This window comes from Aquila chrysaetos, chromosome 21, assembly GCF_900496995.4.
Source record: "Aquila chrysaetos chrysaetos chromosome 21, bAquChr1.4, whole genome shotgun sequence".
NCBI classification, from domain to species: Eukaryota; Metazoa; Chordata; class Aves; order Accipitriformes; family Accipitridae; genus Aquila; species Aquila chrysaetos.
Genome location: NC_044024.1, coordinates 16,575,821 through 16,597,345, shown reverse-complemented (window position 1 = coordinate 16,597,345; position 21,525 = coordinate 16,575,821). Strand labels below are relative to the sequence as shown.

Below are 21,525 nucleotides of genomic sequence, written 5' to 3'. Positions count from 1 at the left end.
GACTTATGAAACTTTTGTCAAAGCTCAAAAGAGACTTGGTAAAGCTACAGACATAAAAAATGCTTGAATGATTCAGCCACCTCCTTGCGAACAACGTCTTTTCCATCCCCAAAGAAATACCATCTCACTTGTACATCATTCCACTAGGGAAGCTTGGGTGTGTATGGCCAGAATATTTTTAGTTGTTGTCTCCCTGCAACAAAAGCAGCAATCCTCCTACAGGCAGAAAGGAAAGGGCAAGGTGCTTGTAGGAATTCCCACTAGAATGTTTAAAACAGAGCAAACACTCATCTGAAGGCTCTTGGGGAGGAAGGCAAACTTTAAATGTCCAAATTTTGAAGTTTTTACTGGTGTACAGAGTGCATATGAACCTAGTTAAACTCTGTGGGTTGAAACAATGCAAAAAGCCCAACCTGTAGGAGATGGAAGAAAAAAAAAAAAGAGGAGGAAAGAAAAGAAAAAAAGCTTGTGGAAGCCTGGTACTTGTGAAAGGTTTGGAAGTCAGAGGCGACATGCTGAACTTTCTTCATTGAATGTGGACAGTAGTAATTAAAATCTAGAGGATGTTAAGAAGTACAAGGCTGCACTGTCAAAGGAGGCTGAGCTGTGTACAAACTGGTTTGCTGGGAAGCAGGCTTTAAATCAGAGTTTCTTGAGCTGTGGTCCATAACACATCAGAAAGTGACCCCCGCATAAGCTATGAAAAGACTGAAAAGAAACAGTGCAGTATAAAGTGGAATCGAATAAAAGCAAGAGAAACATTTTAAAATCTAAGCTTATTTTGATGTGAAAATCACTATGGCAGCAGGGCGAGTAACAGCTGTTCATTGCTTCCCTCAGATCTAGCTTAGGTTATTCTTCGATTTAGGACTGTTTCAGCTGCCAGCTGATGCCCTCTGTCCACTGGTAAATCTTAGTCCCTTTGGCTTAGATCTAAACCAGATCTGGGTTTACAGAAATGACTGTTCCCATCCGCACTGCTCTCCTAAGCCATCACAGTTCTTCTGTGGTGCGTATCGCTGATGTAAAATGTACTCTGGTCGCATTTGCATGGGGTAGAAAGCGCTGGCTTATGTTGATCTCCAAGGAATTTTATTGAACTTTACTAAAATAGATGGTTTAGAGAAACAAGCAATGATACGGTAGATTTTATTAATTATTTCCCTTAAGATCCATTCAGGGATGCAATTCCTGCAGTTTCAATTTTTTTTGTTATGCCTTAGGGAATACCACAGCTAAAAACAAACTCAATGGTCATGATTATTAATTTACTTTATAATTAAAGAAAGGGAAGAACAAAGTACAAAACCAACCTAGTGTACTTCAATTACAATTTCCTTCTCTCCACCAAAAGTTCTTCCCAAAGATTACGTGTTTGAGAGTTGGCTTGCCTCTGGGAGCTCTTCTTTTAATGCATGAAATCTGAAGCATATCACTTTCAAAATTAATAGAAAGTCCCATCTTAGGGCACCCTGGGCTAGATCTCTGTTAGCACATAATTTGGTGCAGCAAGAGCGGATTGTTAGAACAAAGGATTTGGGGCAGAAACGTCCGTATCTAAATGGGATGTGGTTTGTGGGGGTTTGCTTCAAACCAGATTGAATCCTGGGGTTCTGCTGACCCCTGGGACTGTATGTCTCCCAACCTCCTGTCTGCTTTGGAGCAATCTGATTACCAGCCATTGACTTGGACCTGTTTGCCTCCATTCGGGGCGGGAGTGCATGTGTGTGTATACCTGTAGCGGAGCCTCCGGGGTAATATCTTCCTGATGAAATGTAGTTTCTATACACCAAAACCCCCTTTGTGGTTTGAACTGAGAGAGGTAAGGGCAGACAACAGTAGGATTTGATTCAAAGCTGCACTACTGCTCTGAATTGTAACAATAATGTGGATAAGCTGACCAAAATCACGTGAAGGACAGCAGCAGGATGTTGAAGGTAGGAGAGAAGGTCTGCCAGGGATCTGTAAATCAGCTCACAAATAAGCAGGTGCAATTCTTAGTTCTGCTTCTTTTATTCAGTTACTTTAAAGAATCTCTTCAAGGCACAGTCTTGCGGCAGGTGAAATTAATGTGTATGAGTGTTTTTTATTAAAAATAAATGCATCTCTTTGCAAATCTCTCTTTTCCTTTAACAAAGCAAAAATGAAGTCCAACAGTTCAGACACGCTTTGACAAGTATTATCTCCCCTGTGAAATGGTGTCTTGGTGAACTGCATTGCAAAAACAGTGCTGTACTGGGATTGTGGTACTGGTTGATACTGTGTGGGAGACCTTTACACGTTCTTTGTTATCCTGGCATACACGAGTTTAGTTTGGGACGTAAGAATACGTTGCTTGCTTTATTGAGAGAACTGTAGTTACCTTGCTTCCTGTTTTTTGCTGTATGTGGGAGAAATTTTGTCCTTAGAGTTTGTGAGGAGTTAAACACTACCTCTTGTCATCGATACTACGTGAAGGTCAGTGTGCCCGTATGTAGCACCATGACAGCCCTTTGAGATGCTTCCAAGCAGCTCTATGGCTTGAGCAGCGAATCTGAGCAGATACCTACCAGGGTGGGAGCTGGAGAACCAGGCTGGGGGCTTGGGGTTCCCCTAAGCAAGCTTGGTTTCAGCAACTGAGGTGGAGGGAATTTTACCAGTTACGGTGTTTGAAGTTTTAGCACTTTCAGGTATCTCAGCAAATGAACTGAATGTTCCTTTTGTTCTGATGGGTTTTGTCTGGAGCTTTAATTAATTATGAGGTGAAATTCTATTTGGACTGGGTCCAGGCATGCTTACTTTTTGTATAAGTAGTTTAGTTTTAAAAGTCATTTGAAACTCACTTGGAGGACCTTGGACTTCATCCGTTTTCTTAGCAGTTCTCAGAGAAGTAACTGGATGTGGTAAGCTGATTAAATGCAACCAGATAATTACCTATGCATGGTCACCGGTGTTCCATATTTAAATGTCATAGGATGACAATATTATATTCCTGAACTGTACTGATATGATGAAGTATCTTGCGATTGTATAAAATTGTGTTTCAACGAAAATATATGAAAACCAGCAGCTTGACAAATTTCCTACCTATGTAAGGAATTTACAAAGAGTGCATATATATACCCTCTCCTGGCAATACTAATTTTTTATACTTACTGTATAAAAACTGCAGAGCATTCATAGGAGGAGAATTTTTCCAATAATTAGTTACTTGAGCTTGAAATAGAAACATTGTTTAATAAAGAGTAAAGGGAAACAGTATCCATTTCCATTTTACAAATGATGAATAGATTATAAACCCCAGAGTTGTGTAGGTGTTTAACTCTTATAGGGAATGGATACTTAATTATCTTTGATGGCCTGGGCCTTAGAAACTGTAATTTCTTTACTACCATGAACAGTTCATCCAAAACTGTGATTAAAGGCTTAAGGAACGTGTAGTTAACTCATAAAAATATGTAAATAAATTTTGCTGATTCATTGCACTGTAAAGCACATGCTTATTTATTATTATAAATGAAGCTCTCATGTAGCTCATGCAAAGTCTTAAATGAGTGCCATTCTTTTTCATTAGGTAGCTCTTTAAAATCAATAATGTTTTCTTTAAGAGAAAGCTTTGGCTGTTACTAATTTAAATCTCATTAACTTTTGCCTTTTTTTTCCTAAGGTTCAATTGGAGCTACATTTTTCATTTAGATTTGAAGCTGTAGGCTACATGTAATTCCGTTTAAAAACCCAAGGTAGGCAGGAATAATGTTGGGTTAACAGTAATTTAGAGAACCAAAAACTCAGAATATTTTGCATGCAGCCTACACTTGTCATTTAGAAGTAAATGGTCTTCCCAGCACAAAGTTTGGAGATGCATGGGCGTTTGAGAAATCCTTTCCTAATTAATGTAAAGTTTGCAAGAACAGGTTGAAAGTCTCTCTTTCCAGCACCAAATTCTTTTGATTTATGTCCATGTACGTGCAGTGAAAGTTTGTGAATATTCTTGAGACTCAGGGTTGTAAGCCCAGTCCCCTATGTCCATACCTGTGTTTGCATGTCTGTTGGTTTGGGTCTGGTGCGACACTGCTGTCAGTCATTCCTCCTATCCTTCAAGTGTGTTATCTGTGCTCTCTAGAGTGCCAAGACTATTTTTGAATATATGCAAATAGAAACAAAGTAGTGGAGGGTCCTTTATGCCTGCTGAGTAGATTAGTCTCTTCTAATAGGAGGCTACTTACACAGAGAAGCAGTCCAATAGCAACTGGGCTATTACTGATGCTTTTTGTTGTCTCAAGTTTGTAGCTGATTAATGAGGTTGTATTTGCTTATCTTTCTCACTGAAGACACACTGATCAGTCCCAGGGAAGAGGAAAAAAATTCCAATTCTCATCATTTTGATGACATACTTTGGAATATTTAGTATTAAACAATACCAAAAAATTGCATTGTAAAGGTTTATGCAGCCCTGGGCAGTCTGGAGATTGAAAACTTAGCACAGCTTTTCAAAATAGTGGTTGGCTGGAAGGGTTCTGGCACCGTGTTATTCACTGCACATCAAAATTAACACGTTACAAGCAGTGGTTATTTTCAATTATGTAAAATCAGATGAGTCTTTAGAGATTAAAATGAGATTTGTAATGGCTTAGGAGAATTCTTAAAATTGACAACTTGACACAGCATGATTTCAGATTATGTGAAATCTGGCATGAGGATATTTATATTACTGTTTGCAAAGATTCTATTCAAAGTCATCATGATGGAAATATTTACAATGAAGACATAATAATGTCTTTAATATGCAAATCATTCTAATTGCATTTCTTACACTGTCAACCTCACAGTGAAATATCATTTATTTCACAACTGACACATGAAAAAATATGATTGCATTTGTGATACTCTTATTTTTAACAGAAACACAACAGTAAGTGTCTTCATCTTTGAAGAACTTCTCTTTATCAGCAATTCTCTTAACATAGTTTGTATGACGTCTGCATTTCTTTATGTCTGATTCATACCCCTGGTTCTGACACAGTCTCTCTCTGTTTTGTTCTCCTTCCTCTTTCACAAAAGAGGGTTTGCTGTAGGGATGTGCTTCCAGGAGTATTGGCACCCAATGCTGTAGGGTGCAGAGGTTGTGTAGGGTGTACTGAACTGACCTCCGTGGGAGTTGAACGCCATCAACACCTCTAAGGGTGGACCTTGCATCTTACGAAAACAAGACTGATTTGTTGCCGTCAAATTCTGCTTTAACCTTGATGAGAGCCAATTCAAAGTGCTTTTTTGGTGCCCTGGGAACACGTGTTATGTTGTCAGAGATCTCTCACTTCACTTCCCTGTCTGTAGCCCAAAATCCCTACCCTGAGGTCACATGCCTCCTGTGTGCTTTTTCCCCTCCGGCTGGGAACAGTCGTTTCCCTCTTTCTTCAGATGTAGAGCTGGACAGATGACAGTTCTGTCATCTGAACTGAAAAATCTGTCATTGTGAACTGAAAAAATAGTAAAGCTAAAATAATAATAAAATTGACTAGGTTGAATTAAATAGAACATTTTTAATTGGGAATGCGTTCACTCACAACACTGTTTGTTGAAATTAACCCTCCCCCCCCATCCCCAGCTTCCCCACTGAACACTATTTGCTGAATTCAACTTGCATTTAGCAGGGGCGATGAGGGAAGGAGGGGGACTGGGGGGCAGAAGAGCCTCCCCTGAGCTGGGAGCCAGGAGCCTTCCCCGAGCCCGCTGAGAGGAGCGGGGACACGAGTCCCCAGGGCACAGAGCATTTGGAGCCCCTCAAACTCATTGAGTTAACTGCAGCCAGGCTTAGAATTGAGCACCCTCTTTGTGAAGAAGATGGATGGATGAAGAAGGTACCCAGCTTTGTATTTCTGTCCTGTCTTCCCCAATCACTGTGAGGTTTTTTTCTGGTTTTAGAATTTAAATACTGATTTTCCATATTTTAAAACATGGTTTCCTAAGTGGAAAACATATTGATTTTCTTTGGGGTGATACCTACAGAAGCCAATCCAGGTGTAGCCATGTCAACGTTTTGTTGTATTAATCATTTTAAAATACTACTTAAATGCTTGTCCTCAAACTGTTATGGCAGTCAGTTCCCAAGGCTGGGAAAGTGTAAATGTTGGCTGGGGGTTAGGTCAAGAAACTGGGAGTGAGCAAGAAGCATGATGGAAGATGAGCAGTCTCCACATTGCTTACTGAGTGTTCAGTAACTAGTCAGTACAAGTGGAGAGACATTAATTTAAAAAGTTACTGCAGTTATGTAGCTTTTGTGGTTTATTAGTAGCTCAGGTGGAGGCTTTTATGTTGATTTTTCAGAGTCATCTTTTAACATTGAATTCTGATGATTTAATAACGACGGTGGGGCTGCAGGATGGTGTCCCAGCTGAAGGATGTGGTGACGTCCAAAGAAAGGCCCCAGGTGCCAAAGGCCCCCCCGGCTCCCCTCCCGCATCCTGCATCCCAACACGCATCTTTGGCCAGCCTCAGCCCGGAGCTCAAACATCTCTCCATCTTCCCGTCCCCCTCTTGGGCGCTGCTTGGTGAAACACACGGCAGCTGCATGTTTTGCAGAGTGAGTTTGGGCTGTTGAGGATGACAGGAGGCCCATGAATAAAACACAGACCTGTTTGTTTTGTGCCGTTCTGAGCAAATGATGTATTAGTAATGAAGTATTTGCAGTTAGTTGCTTTTGCTTACTAATAAATGAAACGTTCCTGCTGCCAGTTTTGTTTCTGGCTCGTGAAGTTACAGGAAAGTGAGGAAAAGGCTGTAAACTGGGCTGGTTTGGGGTCTGTCTGCTTTATGATGGTTCTTATTTAAAGATCAATAGTTGCTGCTCTGCGTCAGCTCGAAGCAGTGCCAGTTTCTGTGGGGTTTCAGTCAGCCGTTGGCCCTGGTCTGAGTCTCCTGAGTCAAGACTTGGGAAAATGACTGGAAAGCAGATGAAGTCTCTGGGAACGTGCCCACGTGGGGAGCTGCAGCCCCGGTAATGACAAAATGGCCCCTCTCCCTAACGAGGGGCTATCACCAGGGCTGGGGCTGGGGCTGGGGAGGAGCGAGCCCCCAGGAACGGGAGCCCAAGAGAGGACCGAGAGGAGTCGCGGTACCGGTGACAGGGCCTGCTCAGGGCTGCCGCTGACAACTGATCCGGAAGGAGGTTGGGATTTTGGGGGATCTGGCAGACGGAGGGGGCTGCCGTCACAGTCCCCTTTTCACGGTCTGTGTTTGAAGAATGGAAGTCCATGTGGTCCCATAAACGCGGCCCTTGTTTTCACTGGAGATACATCACTGGGGTGTGTGGAGCTGTGGGTGGATGCAGTGCTGCAGGATGTTGCGATAGGCAGGTTTTAGAAAACGTGTATGTATATGGTAAAGGTGTACCTAAACAAATGTGCAACGCTGTGTTACGGAGCACAGCACTGCATTACCACTTGTTGCTTTACCTAGAGAGACACATCTGTAACACAGGTAGCTCTTGTAATGGTTCATTTTCCAATCATCCTTCATTTTTCTTTCTTACATGTAATTATAATAGCTTGCAATAAGGATAACTCTATGTTTGTTTATTTTAAGTAGAAACAAAAGTCTTAAGAACATTTACTGTTTAAAAATATCTCATTTTGAAAACACTTCATAATTCATCAGTTACAGACACATTTTAATCAAATAACCCTCCCCTCTAACACTTCTATTCATGGTTGTCCTATAAAAGCAAATATTGTTTTGATTTGTGAGTGTTCCGTTTACCGAAATGAAATTCAGTGTGTTCTGCAGTCAGGAGAGTTTCCTATTTAAATTCTGCTGCATACGTGCAGCTAATGAATTAAAATGAGAGGAGGAATTACAACCTAGGTTAGAGCGTGGGTCACAACCTTTTCAAACAGAGGTCCCCCTGTCATGCAAGTGGAAATGGTAATTGGCTCACTGCAGCTGAAATTATCTGTGCCAGATAACAGGAGGAATGGCATAGCAATTGTAAAATGGTAAGTATGTCTAGATATACAAAGGTAAATGTATAGAGACAAAGCAAATGACCGAAGCTGGTTATTTGTTGCAAGTAAATTCAGATGAACTTGACTTGTTCCTTTCTATTCATGAGCATGTCCTGATTTAAAGTTGTGCATTCATCTTTTTTTTTCTTTTTTTAACATTGCAATGGGTTCATGAAGTAGTTTGTAAATGTCCAAGGCCCAAAACATTCCTTCTACCTAGAGTGTTTATGATGGGGAACTAGTTTTGTAAAGCATTTGGTAATCTTCTGATGGACTGACTGCATCTTTGTAAGCTAGAAAAATGATTAATGAGTAGGGTAGAGAGCATGTGCACACAGATATGTGCATTTCTGCAAAAGGCTTCCTTTACGTGTCTGCAAATTATGACCAGCAAGGGCTGTGTCGGTGGTAGGACCAAATCATTGGGGTCAGTTAGGTTGGAAGAGACTTCTGGAGGCCCGGAGTCTGGGCTCCTGCTCAAAGGCCTGGCGTGATGGCATGGTTGGCTGTGCAGGCAAGGCAGGCACATTGGTCAGGCATGAGTTGCCCATGGTAAATGGGGAATTTGGACTACCAGAAATGTCCCTGCTGAAGTGTCCCAGTGAATAATTGCTTAAACCTTGCACAAATACCATGTAGCTCATCCTCAGGAATAGCCGCATCCTGCTTTCCTCTTGCGGTGGGGTGTGATACTATCCCTAGGCTCTTCTGATAGTCTCCTTGCTCTCTTCTTCTGTCGAGCAGTCTTCCTCTGCCACGAGTTAGATGTACTAAAAGCCCTTACAGCAGACCTGCGTTACTCAAGGATTCCCCTCTGCAGACAGCAGAAGAAATGAATTCAGCCCAGTGTATTCAACAGGGAGTCTCTCTTCCAAACCTAATCCAAACTCAAGAGGACTGTGCCCTCAAAGCAGATAATCCAACTCAAACTGTCCACATACTTGAAAAACATATGAAAAATAAAATAATCTCCTGCATCTACACCAGTCACTCTGCCCCACAGGGACCAGAAATTTAATAGAGTTTCATTCTCTTTAATTTTAAATTCTTATTATTCACAGCTCTTTCCTGCAATTCCCTGCTGGGAATAACAAGCAGTGGATATAGAGTTTCCTAATTGTGTGATTACTTGAGACTGCAAGTACCTGATCTGGGATCTAGTTTCCATTTACTTTACCTTCAGTAACTTTATTCAAAGGGACTAATGAAAAGAGACTCATCAATTATTGAAATGAATTCAGCTTTGTTCCCAAAGTTTGCATGGTGCTAAAGACTTGAAAACAGAAGTGTGTGAAAGTCTCCATGGGTTAATGTGGTTGGCTGGAGAATATTAAAACCATCTCAGAGAGTGTCCTTAAAGAGCTCGTGTATAGTCAACACCACTTAAAATATTAATTGCATATATCTTCACATATGAAGCGTATTTCCAGTGTGTTGCACCTTACCTGAAACCTTCTTAGGATAAATTTTTATTTATACATGCAATGGAATATTTTCAGTCTGTTTTACTCATTACTTAAATCAGTTATTATTCTTCCTTTTCTTGGATACTTGTTCTTGTTTTCTTTTTCTATCTAATTTGTCTAAAGGTAGTTCTGTGCACTAGATAAGTATCAGAGATGCTGGGAAATCTCTCTTTGTGCTTTTCCATCGTTCATTGACTTCCTCAGGAATCCAAAGAGCTAATAAAAATGGCAATATTCATTGTGGAAGATGTTAGAAAAAATTATTTTTTCCCCTTTCTGGAGCTTAGAAAGTGGAAGTATTTTTATTTACTAGATTTCGTGGGCATTATATGAAAAAAAATGTTGGGGTTCAGATGGGTTTCAGAGCTGGGTGAAGAGCTAATTTACAGTCTTTATTGAGTTCATACCTGTGTTTGCGCTGAGTTGTTGGATGCCCGAGTTGTCTGTTTATGGGATTTAAATTTTAGTATTTAACAGGAAAGTTTTGTTACTTGTTCAGTCCAAGAAGCAGATTGTAATGTCATGTAACTGATCTGGCCACTCCAATCTAGAGCAAGGTACTTTCTGTTTAAAATAATGTTCCCTTGCTACTGGGATAAAGAAAAAAGGGAGATGTGCTAATTTCATGATGTTATTTCATGGCTGACTTTGAAGAAATGGGGATTCATTTATAGATCCATAAACAAGAAAAGTTTAATTGTTTGGATAACTTGCTCACTGCAGATCACCCACTTGACTTGACATCTGTGGGAGCAAAGATGGAGGCTGGGCAGGGGCAGGAGCTTTTGTAAATGAACTTTCCCCCAACTTTTCCAAACCTGCCTGTCCCAGTGTGGGAGGGGAACCGCAGCGGGAAGGGCAGGGGCCAGGCAGCGCAGGAGGGGCTGAGAAGGCAGGACAGGCTGGGGTGGAACATTCCTTGAACCCATGTCTGGGACTTCACGAAATACACGAAAGCATAAAACCATGAAGTATGATTTCTTTATTGTTCATGTCCTGGCTCTACCGCTGTTGATTTTCAAGGTGCCTTTTACATTGTTTTCTAATGTGGTGACAGCCACAGAGAATCAAGGCATTACACTGAATATTTAAAACGAAACTGCTTTGTAAGTTCCAATTTCTGTACTGTTTACTTCAGCACAGGCTCTTTAAAAACCTGCCAGATATTGAAGTGATTAGGAGATCAAGGTCACCAAGCACTCATTTTTAGGGTAAATATGCTGCATTTTAAACAGTTGCTTTAGTGCTCTCCTCTTCTCTTTCTCTGTGCTCAGCACAGCATTCTGCTTGAAGCAAAGAGCACAGCTTTGGAAGGGCACTTCAGTTCAGGTCCATCTGTCTGCAGGAACATCTGACTTGGAAGAGGTAGCAAAGAATATGATGAGACCAGAGATTTCCTTTCCATCACAGAATGTGTTTCAGAGCTCTCTGTCTCCAGCAAAATCTAACCTGCCAGCTGTGATTTGCTCTTTTCTCCCTCAGCAAGCATTCCCGGAAATCCCCGTGATAAGGTGCCACCTGAAAAGCTGGCTCTGACAAGCGCTACAGGATGAAACGCACCTGTCCAGTAACTTCTACTGACACTACTTTAGCATTTTTGTTCTTCAAGTATAATTTCTGAGTCTCAACCTCATTAATATGCCATTCCTCCTGGAAGCTGAGAATTTGTTCAGGGTCCAAGCTGGTTTTTTTCACTCCCTAGAGAATTTTAGAGATTGGCGGTCTACTAGTATGTTCTTTCTTTTGCATTTTCAATGTAAGACTAAAATGCTTCTGGCTCCATATGCATATGTAAGTCAGGACAGAGCACTCTGTTGTTATTTGGACCTCTGGCAGTATATATTTACAGTTTGTTTGACCTCAAAGGAAATTATGAGTGTTCGGCTGGAATATTTGACATTTGATTTGGGTTGTTTAGCTGTGGCTCATAAGAAAAGCTGGTCAAAAAAAATAAAGCCTATACAAGCCTTAAAAATCTTTTAGCCCATCTTATAGAAATTTGAAACTTTGACCAAAATTTGGAAAAAAATTAGCCAATGTATAAGGATAAGTAGATGCATTTTTCCTTATTTGTGACCCAGATTTGCAGTGTTGCTAAATCTAATGAGTTTTTTGCACTCATCATTATTTGATTTAGGAATTTTGGACTATTTGCACTTTCACATGTCTTCAAAGTCCCAGACTTTTTGCCAGTAAGTTTGAATGGTCTAAATCTTGCTAGAAAACATTCAGAAAATGGAGATCAGAGTAGAGAAACTACAAAGTCTGTGAGTGATCCTCTTCTTAGATGTTGTGTTTCTACAGCAAAATAGTCTTGGTTGATGATTGCTCAATCTAGATGTTACTGTGATAGAAATGAATTATTTAGTTAAAGTTGTTAACAGGGTAGTGGGAGAAACATTGCAAAATTCACTCAGCTTGAATCATGATAAACTTGGTTTTTTCTGAAGATCGAAGGTGGTTTTCTAAGTGGTCTTCATCTCTAACAGATACATTTTTTTGATTTGCTATATCCCTCACGGGACAACTGTTTGATTTTTTTTTTTTTTTTTTCCTAAAATGCAGCTTAAAACATGAGCATAGTCAGAGTCAAAAACGAGTGTTCACTTGACTCAAAGAAGGGTGGAACTGTAACTCACAGAAAAGAAACATCACAGACACTTTACCTGAACTTCCTTCTCCTTTCCTCCCTGCTTGCTATTTGAGAGCCGCTCCCCCGCTGCTGGAGGAGGTCACCCTCCACTCCTTTCTGAAGTACCGCCAGCGTAGCCTTCTCCTTCTCCTCTGTAAAACCGGGTAACTTGCTCTCCGCGTCAGAGAGATCGGCTCAGATGTCTTTCGGTAGAGTGGATTTTTATTAATTGTTATGAGAGAGTCCTTCGACCATCCAGTTTGGTAGGTCAGCTAAGCTGAGGGAGCTCTGCAAGCAAAGCTCTTACCTTGCTTTGGAGGTGACATCCATGATTTTGAAGAGTGCGCAAAGTGGTCAATAGACTGTTTTCTTTGAAATATGTTCTCTGACCAGCAAATGTATCTCTGAATATCGGAGTATTTAAAGAATCACAGAGAGGGGTAGGGGGTGGGGGTTGCTGTCAGTTTTTAGGCAGCTCAGCTCCCTGACTCCGCTCATGGTGTGAGGAGCAGGGAAAGGCTCTGGGAGGAGGCAGGAGACGGGGTGGCAGGGGACCGCGTGCTGGGCTCAGCTGACAGACGGGTCTCATGGCAGCGCCGGGCTGTGATGAGTTGCTGGCAGGGGTCTGCAAGCACCATAGCAGAATTACCATAGCACAGCCAGAAAGCCAGAGATGTGAAACCAGTTAGGTATGGTGAGCCTCATCTGACACCCTGACCTTTTGAGAAGATCATGTCCAGCCAAAGCTATTAAAGGCATTGCTGTGTTTGCTCAAATGTGAGGTGTGTTCCCTTTTCTCCAGAATCAAGAGCTGAAAATACCAAGTTGCCTAAAATTCATGGGCTGTAACTGATTTCTCCCCTTTAAGTCTAAAAAATTTGCATCCCTTTTTGGACTTCCTTAATGGAGTGCATCTATCGTTGCTACATGTCTGCAAACCCTGAGCATGATGGATATCAGTTCCTGGACTCTGCTGTTCTATGGCTAATATATAAATAAAAATATAACTCCTGTATCAGAGGAATGGGTTTTTTTTTCTGACTATGTATTTACAGTCACAAGCATTGCTTGCTTTGTGGAGCAATAAATTTAATACATTAGCTAGTATATTATTTTTTAATTATTTATTTGTAGATGATTTCAATTTAAAATGAGATTTTCAGGTAACAAGGTAGGCAAACATGTTTAACAATGCTATGATGTAAATTGCTGTAGGTGACAGATCCCTACAAAAATTATTACAGGCAGATTCGCAATGCAAAAAATTATTTATATGACAGCAAGCAGAAAGACAAATTACTCGGAGACTATGTGCATGCTCTTCTATAATTGCTCATAAATTATTATGGTTCATGTTAAAATGCATCTAGACTCCCTAGACAACTAGATTTATTTAAAATAAGAATAATGGGAAATTACCGGGAAATGTTGGGGAAGGAGATGCAGTACACACTTCGGGTGACTGCTAACATAAAAGTAGAGTAATTTATTGTTAGCCAACTTAATCTATAATTCGCTTAATAATTTTGAAATCTTCATTTTCAATTCACTATCTCCTCAGGTTGCTTTAGCCTGGATAGATAACTGGGATGGGCCCAGCGGGGCCCCACTGTGACTTACTGCTGCTGTGTTTCCCTGCCCACGGGGGACGCATCGGGACTCTCTCCTGCACCCGTGTAGGGCTCTCATGTACCTGAACACTTTCATGTTCTACGAAATAGGATTGAATTTAGTCAGCTGGGTCAGAAGTTACGCTAACAGGGGGGAGGGACTGACAGATAGATGGGCAAACCTCTTTTCCTTAGGAAGCTGGGCTAAAAATGGGACAATGTTTTCCATATCCTCTCAATGCTCCAAATTTTAGAAAATATTTGAAATAATTGTCTTTATTGAAAGTGCCTAAAATACACCCACAATAGATAGGATTTAATTTGAATGGGCTTTCAGTCAGGCACTTATTAAGGATCAGCTGATTATTGGGTAGCAGAGAAAAGATGTATATACATTTATTATATAAAAAGTACCTCTCTCTAATGCCATTATTTTTCTCTTCTTACCACCCTGATTATATTACGTATTGAGATCCAGCCCAACAAAAATGACAGCAAACTTTGTTCCGGATAATGGAGTGCTAAACTCCACCTAAGCAGCTCCAGTCATTTGTAATGACAGCTTGGAGAATACTCCAAACGAATCTAACAATGCTCACGCTCCAGTGACTGACAGCGCGGCAAGAGGAAAAATTCCAGCTTCCACGTGAGCGCGGGGAGCCTGACCTAGATTTTAGCCTCTACAGCTTCATAAGAGGAAACATTCTTGACTGTGTATTTAACAAGAAAAAAAGAGCAAGGGGAAAAAGTCGTCTCCTGTTTGATTAGTCTTTCTTCAATAATTAAGATTTAGTCAAGGCGCTCTGTGAGACTTCTTCCCTCCGCAGATGTCATCAACCCTATAATGAATGGTTACTCTGTTCCCTCTGTGCTCTCCTCTCCGTAATTACCACCTCCTGGCATGCTGCGGGGATGAGCTGCTGCAGGGGAGCAGCTGGTGCGGGCAGGAGCGATGGGCAGGCAGCCTGCCTGCACCTTCCTCCTCCGCTGCTCTCGCTGTGTTGGGGTCAGCCTCGCCACTGGCTGCTGAAATTCTTCCATTCGGATACTGTTAATGGGAAAAAGGCCTCTGGTGTAAATCTCCTTTTCTTTGTTTTCTTCTTATGAGATGCAGGTGCTGGGCTGGGGTCAGGTCACCGTGCCCGGTGCCTCCACTGGAGCGCTGGCAATGGCCGGTGGTGCGCCGGCCCCACAGTCTCGCTCTCCACTGGTGGCAGCTGGAGGTGGGTTTTAGCCACTCTGATGACCTGGCTGCAAATTACCGTTCAAACGTCTTTCATCTGTTCCGCTGTGCTTTATATACTTGCAGTTGTAACTTTGAAAATGAAATAGTAGAGAAGTGCACACTAGAAAGGAGAAGAAATTTTCAAATGGAAGTGGAAGGTGAGGCAGATTGAATGACACTGAAAGCTTAGTATTCATTTGAGCTGTGCTTTGACAAGTTGTTTGGTGTGGATGTGGGAGAAATTTTATTGGAAGCAGAGGCGCTTTCAGCTTCCAAAGCTGGATTTCCATATTGGGTCACTACCTAACTCTGTAACTCTTCCTAATTGTGACTCTGCCCTGTGAAATAAATGAAAAACTGGCACCTTTCTGCTTGATCCACAAGATTTCTATGCGTGTCTGAATGTCAGTTATTCTTTACTGTGGTTTAACTTTGCTGAACAAGCACAGGTTCGAAAGCATTAGATGACATGACAGGATTAGACTGGCAGAAGATTGACATAATTAATTAGATTGGCTGAATTAGTTTGGATTTAAATTCCAGTTCTGGGCACCCCCATTCATTTCAGCTTACGTCCCTAATTAGACTTTTTTGACTTTGCTAAAGCACAGGAGGAAAGATGCCTTTGAGAATACCTGTATGTCCTGAAGAACGGGGATGAGCCATCTGGAGAGCTCAGCATTGCCTTTCACATCCCTTGCTGAGAGAAGACGGCTGTAAGCTCTGCACCGCTCTTTAATTGTAAACTCACACCAGCCTAAAGAGCAGGGCTTTAAAAAAGCACAGAGCTTTTGTGAGGAAGCTCTGTATGGAGTACATCGATATCTGCTTGATGTAAAAGCCCTCAAAGCCACCTATATAAAATAATTTATGATGTCAGAACCAGGCTTTAATGTAAAAGTGGATTGGATGGGTTTGTAGGACTGGGAGAGTTGGGTTCTTTTTCCAGCTCTGCTGCTGGTTGCCCGTGTCTGTATAACACCATCACAGAGAGAAGTGAATGCAGTGTTTGATGGGGTCCTGGGAAGAGAATGTTTGAGTTACAGTGGGCAGCTTTGGTCATGGTGAAGGATGTTAGAAATCTGGAGGGGGTGCACTGAGAACAAATGCTTCAGTACATGATTTTCAAGTAACGATTATCCAAACTTGTCCCATTCTGTGTGGCACTAAGCTATGAGAGGGAGAACATAGAGGAAGAAGTGATGCTGCAGCAGTGAAGAAAAGGAAAGTCAGTAGATTGCTACTGGCCTTTCATTTTATGTCATTAACAGTAGCTGTTAAAAGCAAGAAGGAATGAATTTTAATTTTAATCAGCGGGATGTTTTTAGCAAAATGAAAATGGAAATGAAAATTGAAGTTAACCAAAACTGTGTGTACATAACTTCAGGTGAATGGTTTGGGTTTGGGCTTTTTGTGTTGAAGTAAGAACACAGTTGGCACAACCAGTTGCTGCGTTTGCATCTGCCTGTGGGGTGGGTGGCAGGAGCGGGTAGCCTGATCCACACCACTTGGGGTGAAGGTGTTGCACGATCTCCCTTTGGCTGTCAAAATACCCTCATGGCAGTAGATACATTGAAAGTACAGTTTTGAGTAATGGATTTCCCCTCCTTCTTGAGCCTGTGTTAGTTTTACAAGTACAATAAGAAGTTACGTGGAAGTTTATGTCTTAGAAATGTATGAAAGTGGTCAGTGTCAACAGGTTTAAAATATGGTTCAGTAGCATGGTTCATGTGGTCACAGTACAATTAAAGCTGATTTACTGCAATGGGAAAATTAAAACCCTCCATTTATCATGGTTAGTTTTGAAGGATTCAAGAGTAGCCTGAAAAAATGGTAGACATAATTTAAAGGCAGTAAAAGACACTAAAAAAAAGGACTAGATCTGATATTCTACCACATGTAGAAATTTGGGCTCATTACATTTGTTTAGGAAGTAAATAAAAAAAAATCACTTAATGAGCAAATGCTATTGAAGAGGTATATGAAAGGAAGAGTGTATGAGAATATCTAACACTTAGAGTTTGAGAATTGATACTGTGAATGCAGAAGAGGCAACTTGAACCTTACTTGGCTGAATTTGAGATAGCTACATCAAGGGTAAAGCTGTTTCACTTACATGTAGTTAGATATGATCAATAAATTCTAAAAACTGCATATTTCATCAAGTCTGTTTATTTTAGGTAGTGTATTTGCCTATTGATGATCTGCCTTTGCAGTCTTTCTCTTTGGTTATATTCTTGGTTGACTTTCAGGCTTACAGTTTTTCCAGCAATAAAAAAGATTGAATGAAAAGATCTCTGATATGTGAGGGGGGAGTTACATGTTGATATGTATGCATGTTCTAGGATTATATTGTAACTAAGATGATTTAAAGTAATGGGAGAAAAAACTGTAGGGAGAAGTAATCTTTTATTAAACTGGTTGACATGTTCATCTTTAAAGTGAAGTATCAAGAAAACTGTTTCAAAAGTTTTTGCTGAACAGAACGTCAAAAGATCCCTTTTCGTTTTTGTACAATTCTTGTATTAAGCTTGATTGCATAGGTAGCATGTTGTAATTGTATCCTATTGTACATAATACATATCTCTACAGTTTGAGTAGGCTGTAGAAAAAAAAAAAGCTATGTGGAACTGCCTTGAAAAGAAATTATAAATGTCACATCTGTTAGGTTTTTTTTTTTACATAACATAATTAGCAGAGGTGGATGGAAAAGTTCTAAGGGATAAGACTGGGATCAGATGCCAATGTACATTTTCCTCCAACAAGGAATTAAAGAATTCAAAACTGGTTTACAGGGGCAAGTAGTTACGGTGAAAACACTTGGTTTATTTATTAAAGAATTAGTGTTTTGGGAATGAAAGTAATGATATTCTAAAGAAACGGAATTGGGCAGGCCCAATGTGCTATATTTATTGCCTGCACATTCGCATGTAACTAAAAAAGGTGTATAAACACTTTTTAATTGCCAATAGCTGCTTCGGGTTTTTCATGTTGCTATAAAACAAAGGTTCTTTTCTTTTAATTAATTGCATTGCATTTCACAAGCTGCCTTTCACTATCTTGAAAAAATATATCTGTATCTAATATTTCTTTATTATTGTTTTGCTTTCAGTTGATGGTTGCATTGACTGGTCAGTGGATCTCAAGACATACATGGCTTTGGCAGGTGAACCAGTCCGAGTGAAATGTGCCCTTTTCTACAGCTATATCAGAACTAATTATAGCATGGCCCAAAGCACAGGTCTTAGGCTTATGTGGTACAAAAACAAAGGAGATTTAGAAGAACCCATTATATTTTCTGAAGTTAGGATGAGCAAGGATGAAGATTCAATATGGTTTCACTCGGTTGAGTTGCAAGACAGTGGTTTCTACACATGTGTTCTAAGGTGGGTATTGTGTTAAAGTCTAACTAAGAATGTATAGATTGTCTTGGTTAAAAAAAATGTTTAAATTTAGCTCTCAGGATTGAGATATTCTTCCAGTTAATATATACTAATTATTTTTATTCTCATAATCATGTATGTCAGATAATGCTTTGTCTCAAAATTAGTTTCCCTAGTAATTATAGTTACCTCTTCCAATAGCTATAATTAAACATATGCTTTTACTTAATTACTTTTTTTTTTTTTTTTTTAAGTCCAGCATTTGCAAATTCTCAATTTGCCACAAACCTTCACAACTGGATACTTCTTAAGTCATGAAGTATTTTGGTTAAGTAATGCTCTTTTTCAAATCCTCTGAGTTATTCAAGAGTTAGACATAGTCTGAATTATTCTGATAGGGTTAGGCCATGGGGAGTTACAGTTCTGTCTGGTTTTGAAGAAAAGTTTATTTTAATATGCAGTTGTGATTTGTCATAAATTTAAACAGACCTTGTTTGGTAAGGCACTGAAATGCATGTCTCAGAAGTATTTTGGAACTGTGGGATGAGCCTTAAATTAAGCATGTGCTGGAGCTCGTGATTTCCATCATGTGGATGCTGATGTCAGCTCTGCCTAAAATGAGAAGATAAAAAAGGAGGACTCTTTAAGAATGAATGAATAAGTATTCCTTAATGATCCAGTTTTGAATTAAAAGGAGTTTACAGATACTTTATATGATTCGGTTTTAAACTATTTAGTTTCAGAGAATGAAGCTTGCTTCATCCCTGTCTGCTGTTCCATAGTGAAATTAGACTCAAGTTTGATTAATTTAATATCAAATAATTGCAGAAAAATAACAGCACTGTTCAGAGCCCAGAATTTGTTCTCTCTGCATCTCTGCTAAGTCTTGCTGCCTTGTCTCAGCTGCCTCAGTCCATTTTGATCATGAAGAATGCTACTAAAATCAAAGATTGTGCTGTGGTGCATGGTGGTTTGTACTGGGGACCAATGTCTGGTTTAAATATCAGATGCATCTGCCAAACTCACTATTAAGTCTGTGTTGCAGCCTTTGGAGTTAATTATTCTTTTATTAGCTGCTCTGTCACAGGTTTGGTGTAATGTGAACTCCGTGATTTTGAAATGTTACGGGAAGATAGTGATTTACATGTTTCAAGGGAGCTATACTTTTTTCATAGAAGAAGTCACTGTTGTGATAATCAAGTTACTAGTTTAATACTCTGGAAATGTTAATGCAAATCCTGTGTGAACAATGAAGAATTGATCTTGCATCAAATTCTGGGACATACTTTTTTCCAGGAAATTTCAAAACTCTTTGCTCATTTATACAGCGAAGTAGTTTTGGTAACAAATGGGCAAGTTCTTAAATAATTCATGCATTCTCCTCCGTTTCAGATAAGAACTATATGGCATGCTTCTTGGAAGGCATTGCACAGCAATAAGATCTTCTTGTCAGTTATGCAGTTTTCCTGCTTTGGCTAGAACTTTCTTATATAATTACAGATATTTTTGCCTTTTTCAGATTTATGTTGGAGTGCAGAATATTATATATATAGTGGTTACACATAAAAGGCTATATTTCTTCCTTTACTGAATTAATTTTTTCTTCCAAAAATTTGGTAATGTATTCTTGCTGTTATTGTTTATGAAATCATAGGTGGCTTAAAACAGCTGAGGAAATAGCAATAGTAATTTATTCTAATTTCATTAAAATTAGGCTAGATGTAATGTTCTGAAATATGATCAGGCTTTTGTGGTAGACTATCCACACCATTAACTGTGTAATTTCAGCTTTTTTAATCCAATTTTTTGGAGGGGGATAAGCAGATGTTTGCATTTTAGTCATTAACCAGGATCACCTGCTTTGTGAGAATTAAGAGATCACAAATGAGAGCAGTAATTCTAGAATATGATTTTGTTTTCTAGAAACATTAACAATTTCTGTTACAAATGCCTTCTTTTGTAGACTGAATGGAGACTGGTAGAGAGAACTCAATGCAGTGGAAATGAAAAGGTGACTGTGTCCATCAGTGTGCAACACCGGGTTTAGGGTTGCATGCATAACTGAGTCTTTTGTTTTGGTAGCTGACTGAAAAAAATTGGGGAAGAAAATGCTTTTGATTCAAGACAAATGTAAAACTTTTGGAGTTTTTCTCAACAAAGAAATTTTTGTTTAGGTTCTCTAAGAGAAAATTGGAAGCAATTCGAATCTAAATTGATGTCTTTCTAGCCACTCACCACGGACATGGGAAGCCCTGGTGCAATTCCCTGTGCTGCCCAAAGGGTGAAAACCCCCATTTGCGTGTCCCAGTGCTCAGAGTGTGCTGCATTCAACCACTTCAAGTCTCTTGCCTTAGAACCGTTCTGTCTGCGATTTGTACTTGTCTATGCAAATGGGATGCTTGGATGTGGTAATAAGGCTAAGTCGGGACAAGAGGTCCCTGTCCCAGAAGAAGTTTATGGCTTGAAAGGAAGGACACACTCTCGAGCTGGGAACATCTCCTCTGATAGAAGGGAATTGAACGCCAAGGGTTTTTAGCAAGTCATACATAAAGGTTGTCACAGGCAGTAGTGAGAGCTATGCTAATTCACTCTCCCCCAACTTGTTAATTTTTTTCCCAGTCAAAACAAAGTGGCAAATAAGAAAACTGTATGGGGAAAACGACAACTGCACATTTCACTGAATTTCCTATTTGTTGAAAAGGTTGTTCACCGTTCTAAAAAAAACAACCCTGTTTTTCAAGAAGCTGCATTTTCTGGTTGCTCATGGGTGCTTGTAGGATCAAGGCATGAGTATCTTTGAAGCAATTGGAAGGAATTTTTCAGATGCGGCTTGAAAAGGGTGCGTATGAGCAGGTGAAGGATAGGCTGATATGACAGTGATTTGAAGATGGGTAAAAATTAAATGTGTCAGTGAATTCTTTCTTATACAGAATTGTCATTTCAATAATCATAATGTCTATGAACCTGTAATACTGAATAAAATTAAGGAATATTAGAGCAGCCTTAATGAAAGAGATTGCTTCTCCAGGCTGAAGCGGTCTGATAACATAATTTAAATATTGCCTCTCCTTTATTCACCAGTTAGACATTGTTCCATAGGCAGGTGTGGGTGTATAATAGGAGGAAATTATTGTTGCATTAGAACTTAGTTCTCTTCTCACAATACATTTTGACATTGAGCTGACACTCAGACGCAAACCAAAGTGTGGTATTTTTCTCTAGTGTTAAGC

General features: G+C 40.0%; 1 protein-coding gene across 1 annotated transcript in view; it reads left to right on the top strand.

Annotated features, from left to right (window-relative positions):
- The window catches only part of IL1RAPL2 (interleukin 1 receptor accessory protein like 2), a 402,287-nt gene that overhangs the window by 188,640 nt on the left and 192,122 nt on the right, over positions 1–21,525 (top strand). Inside the window, 1 exon segment of the mRNA XM_029997043.1 lies at positions 18,025–18,298. Within this exon segment, the coding sequence (XP_029852903.1) occupies positions 18,025–18,298 (274 nt within the window).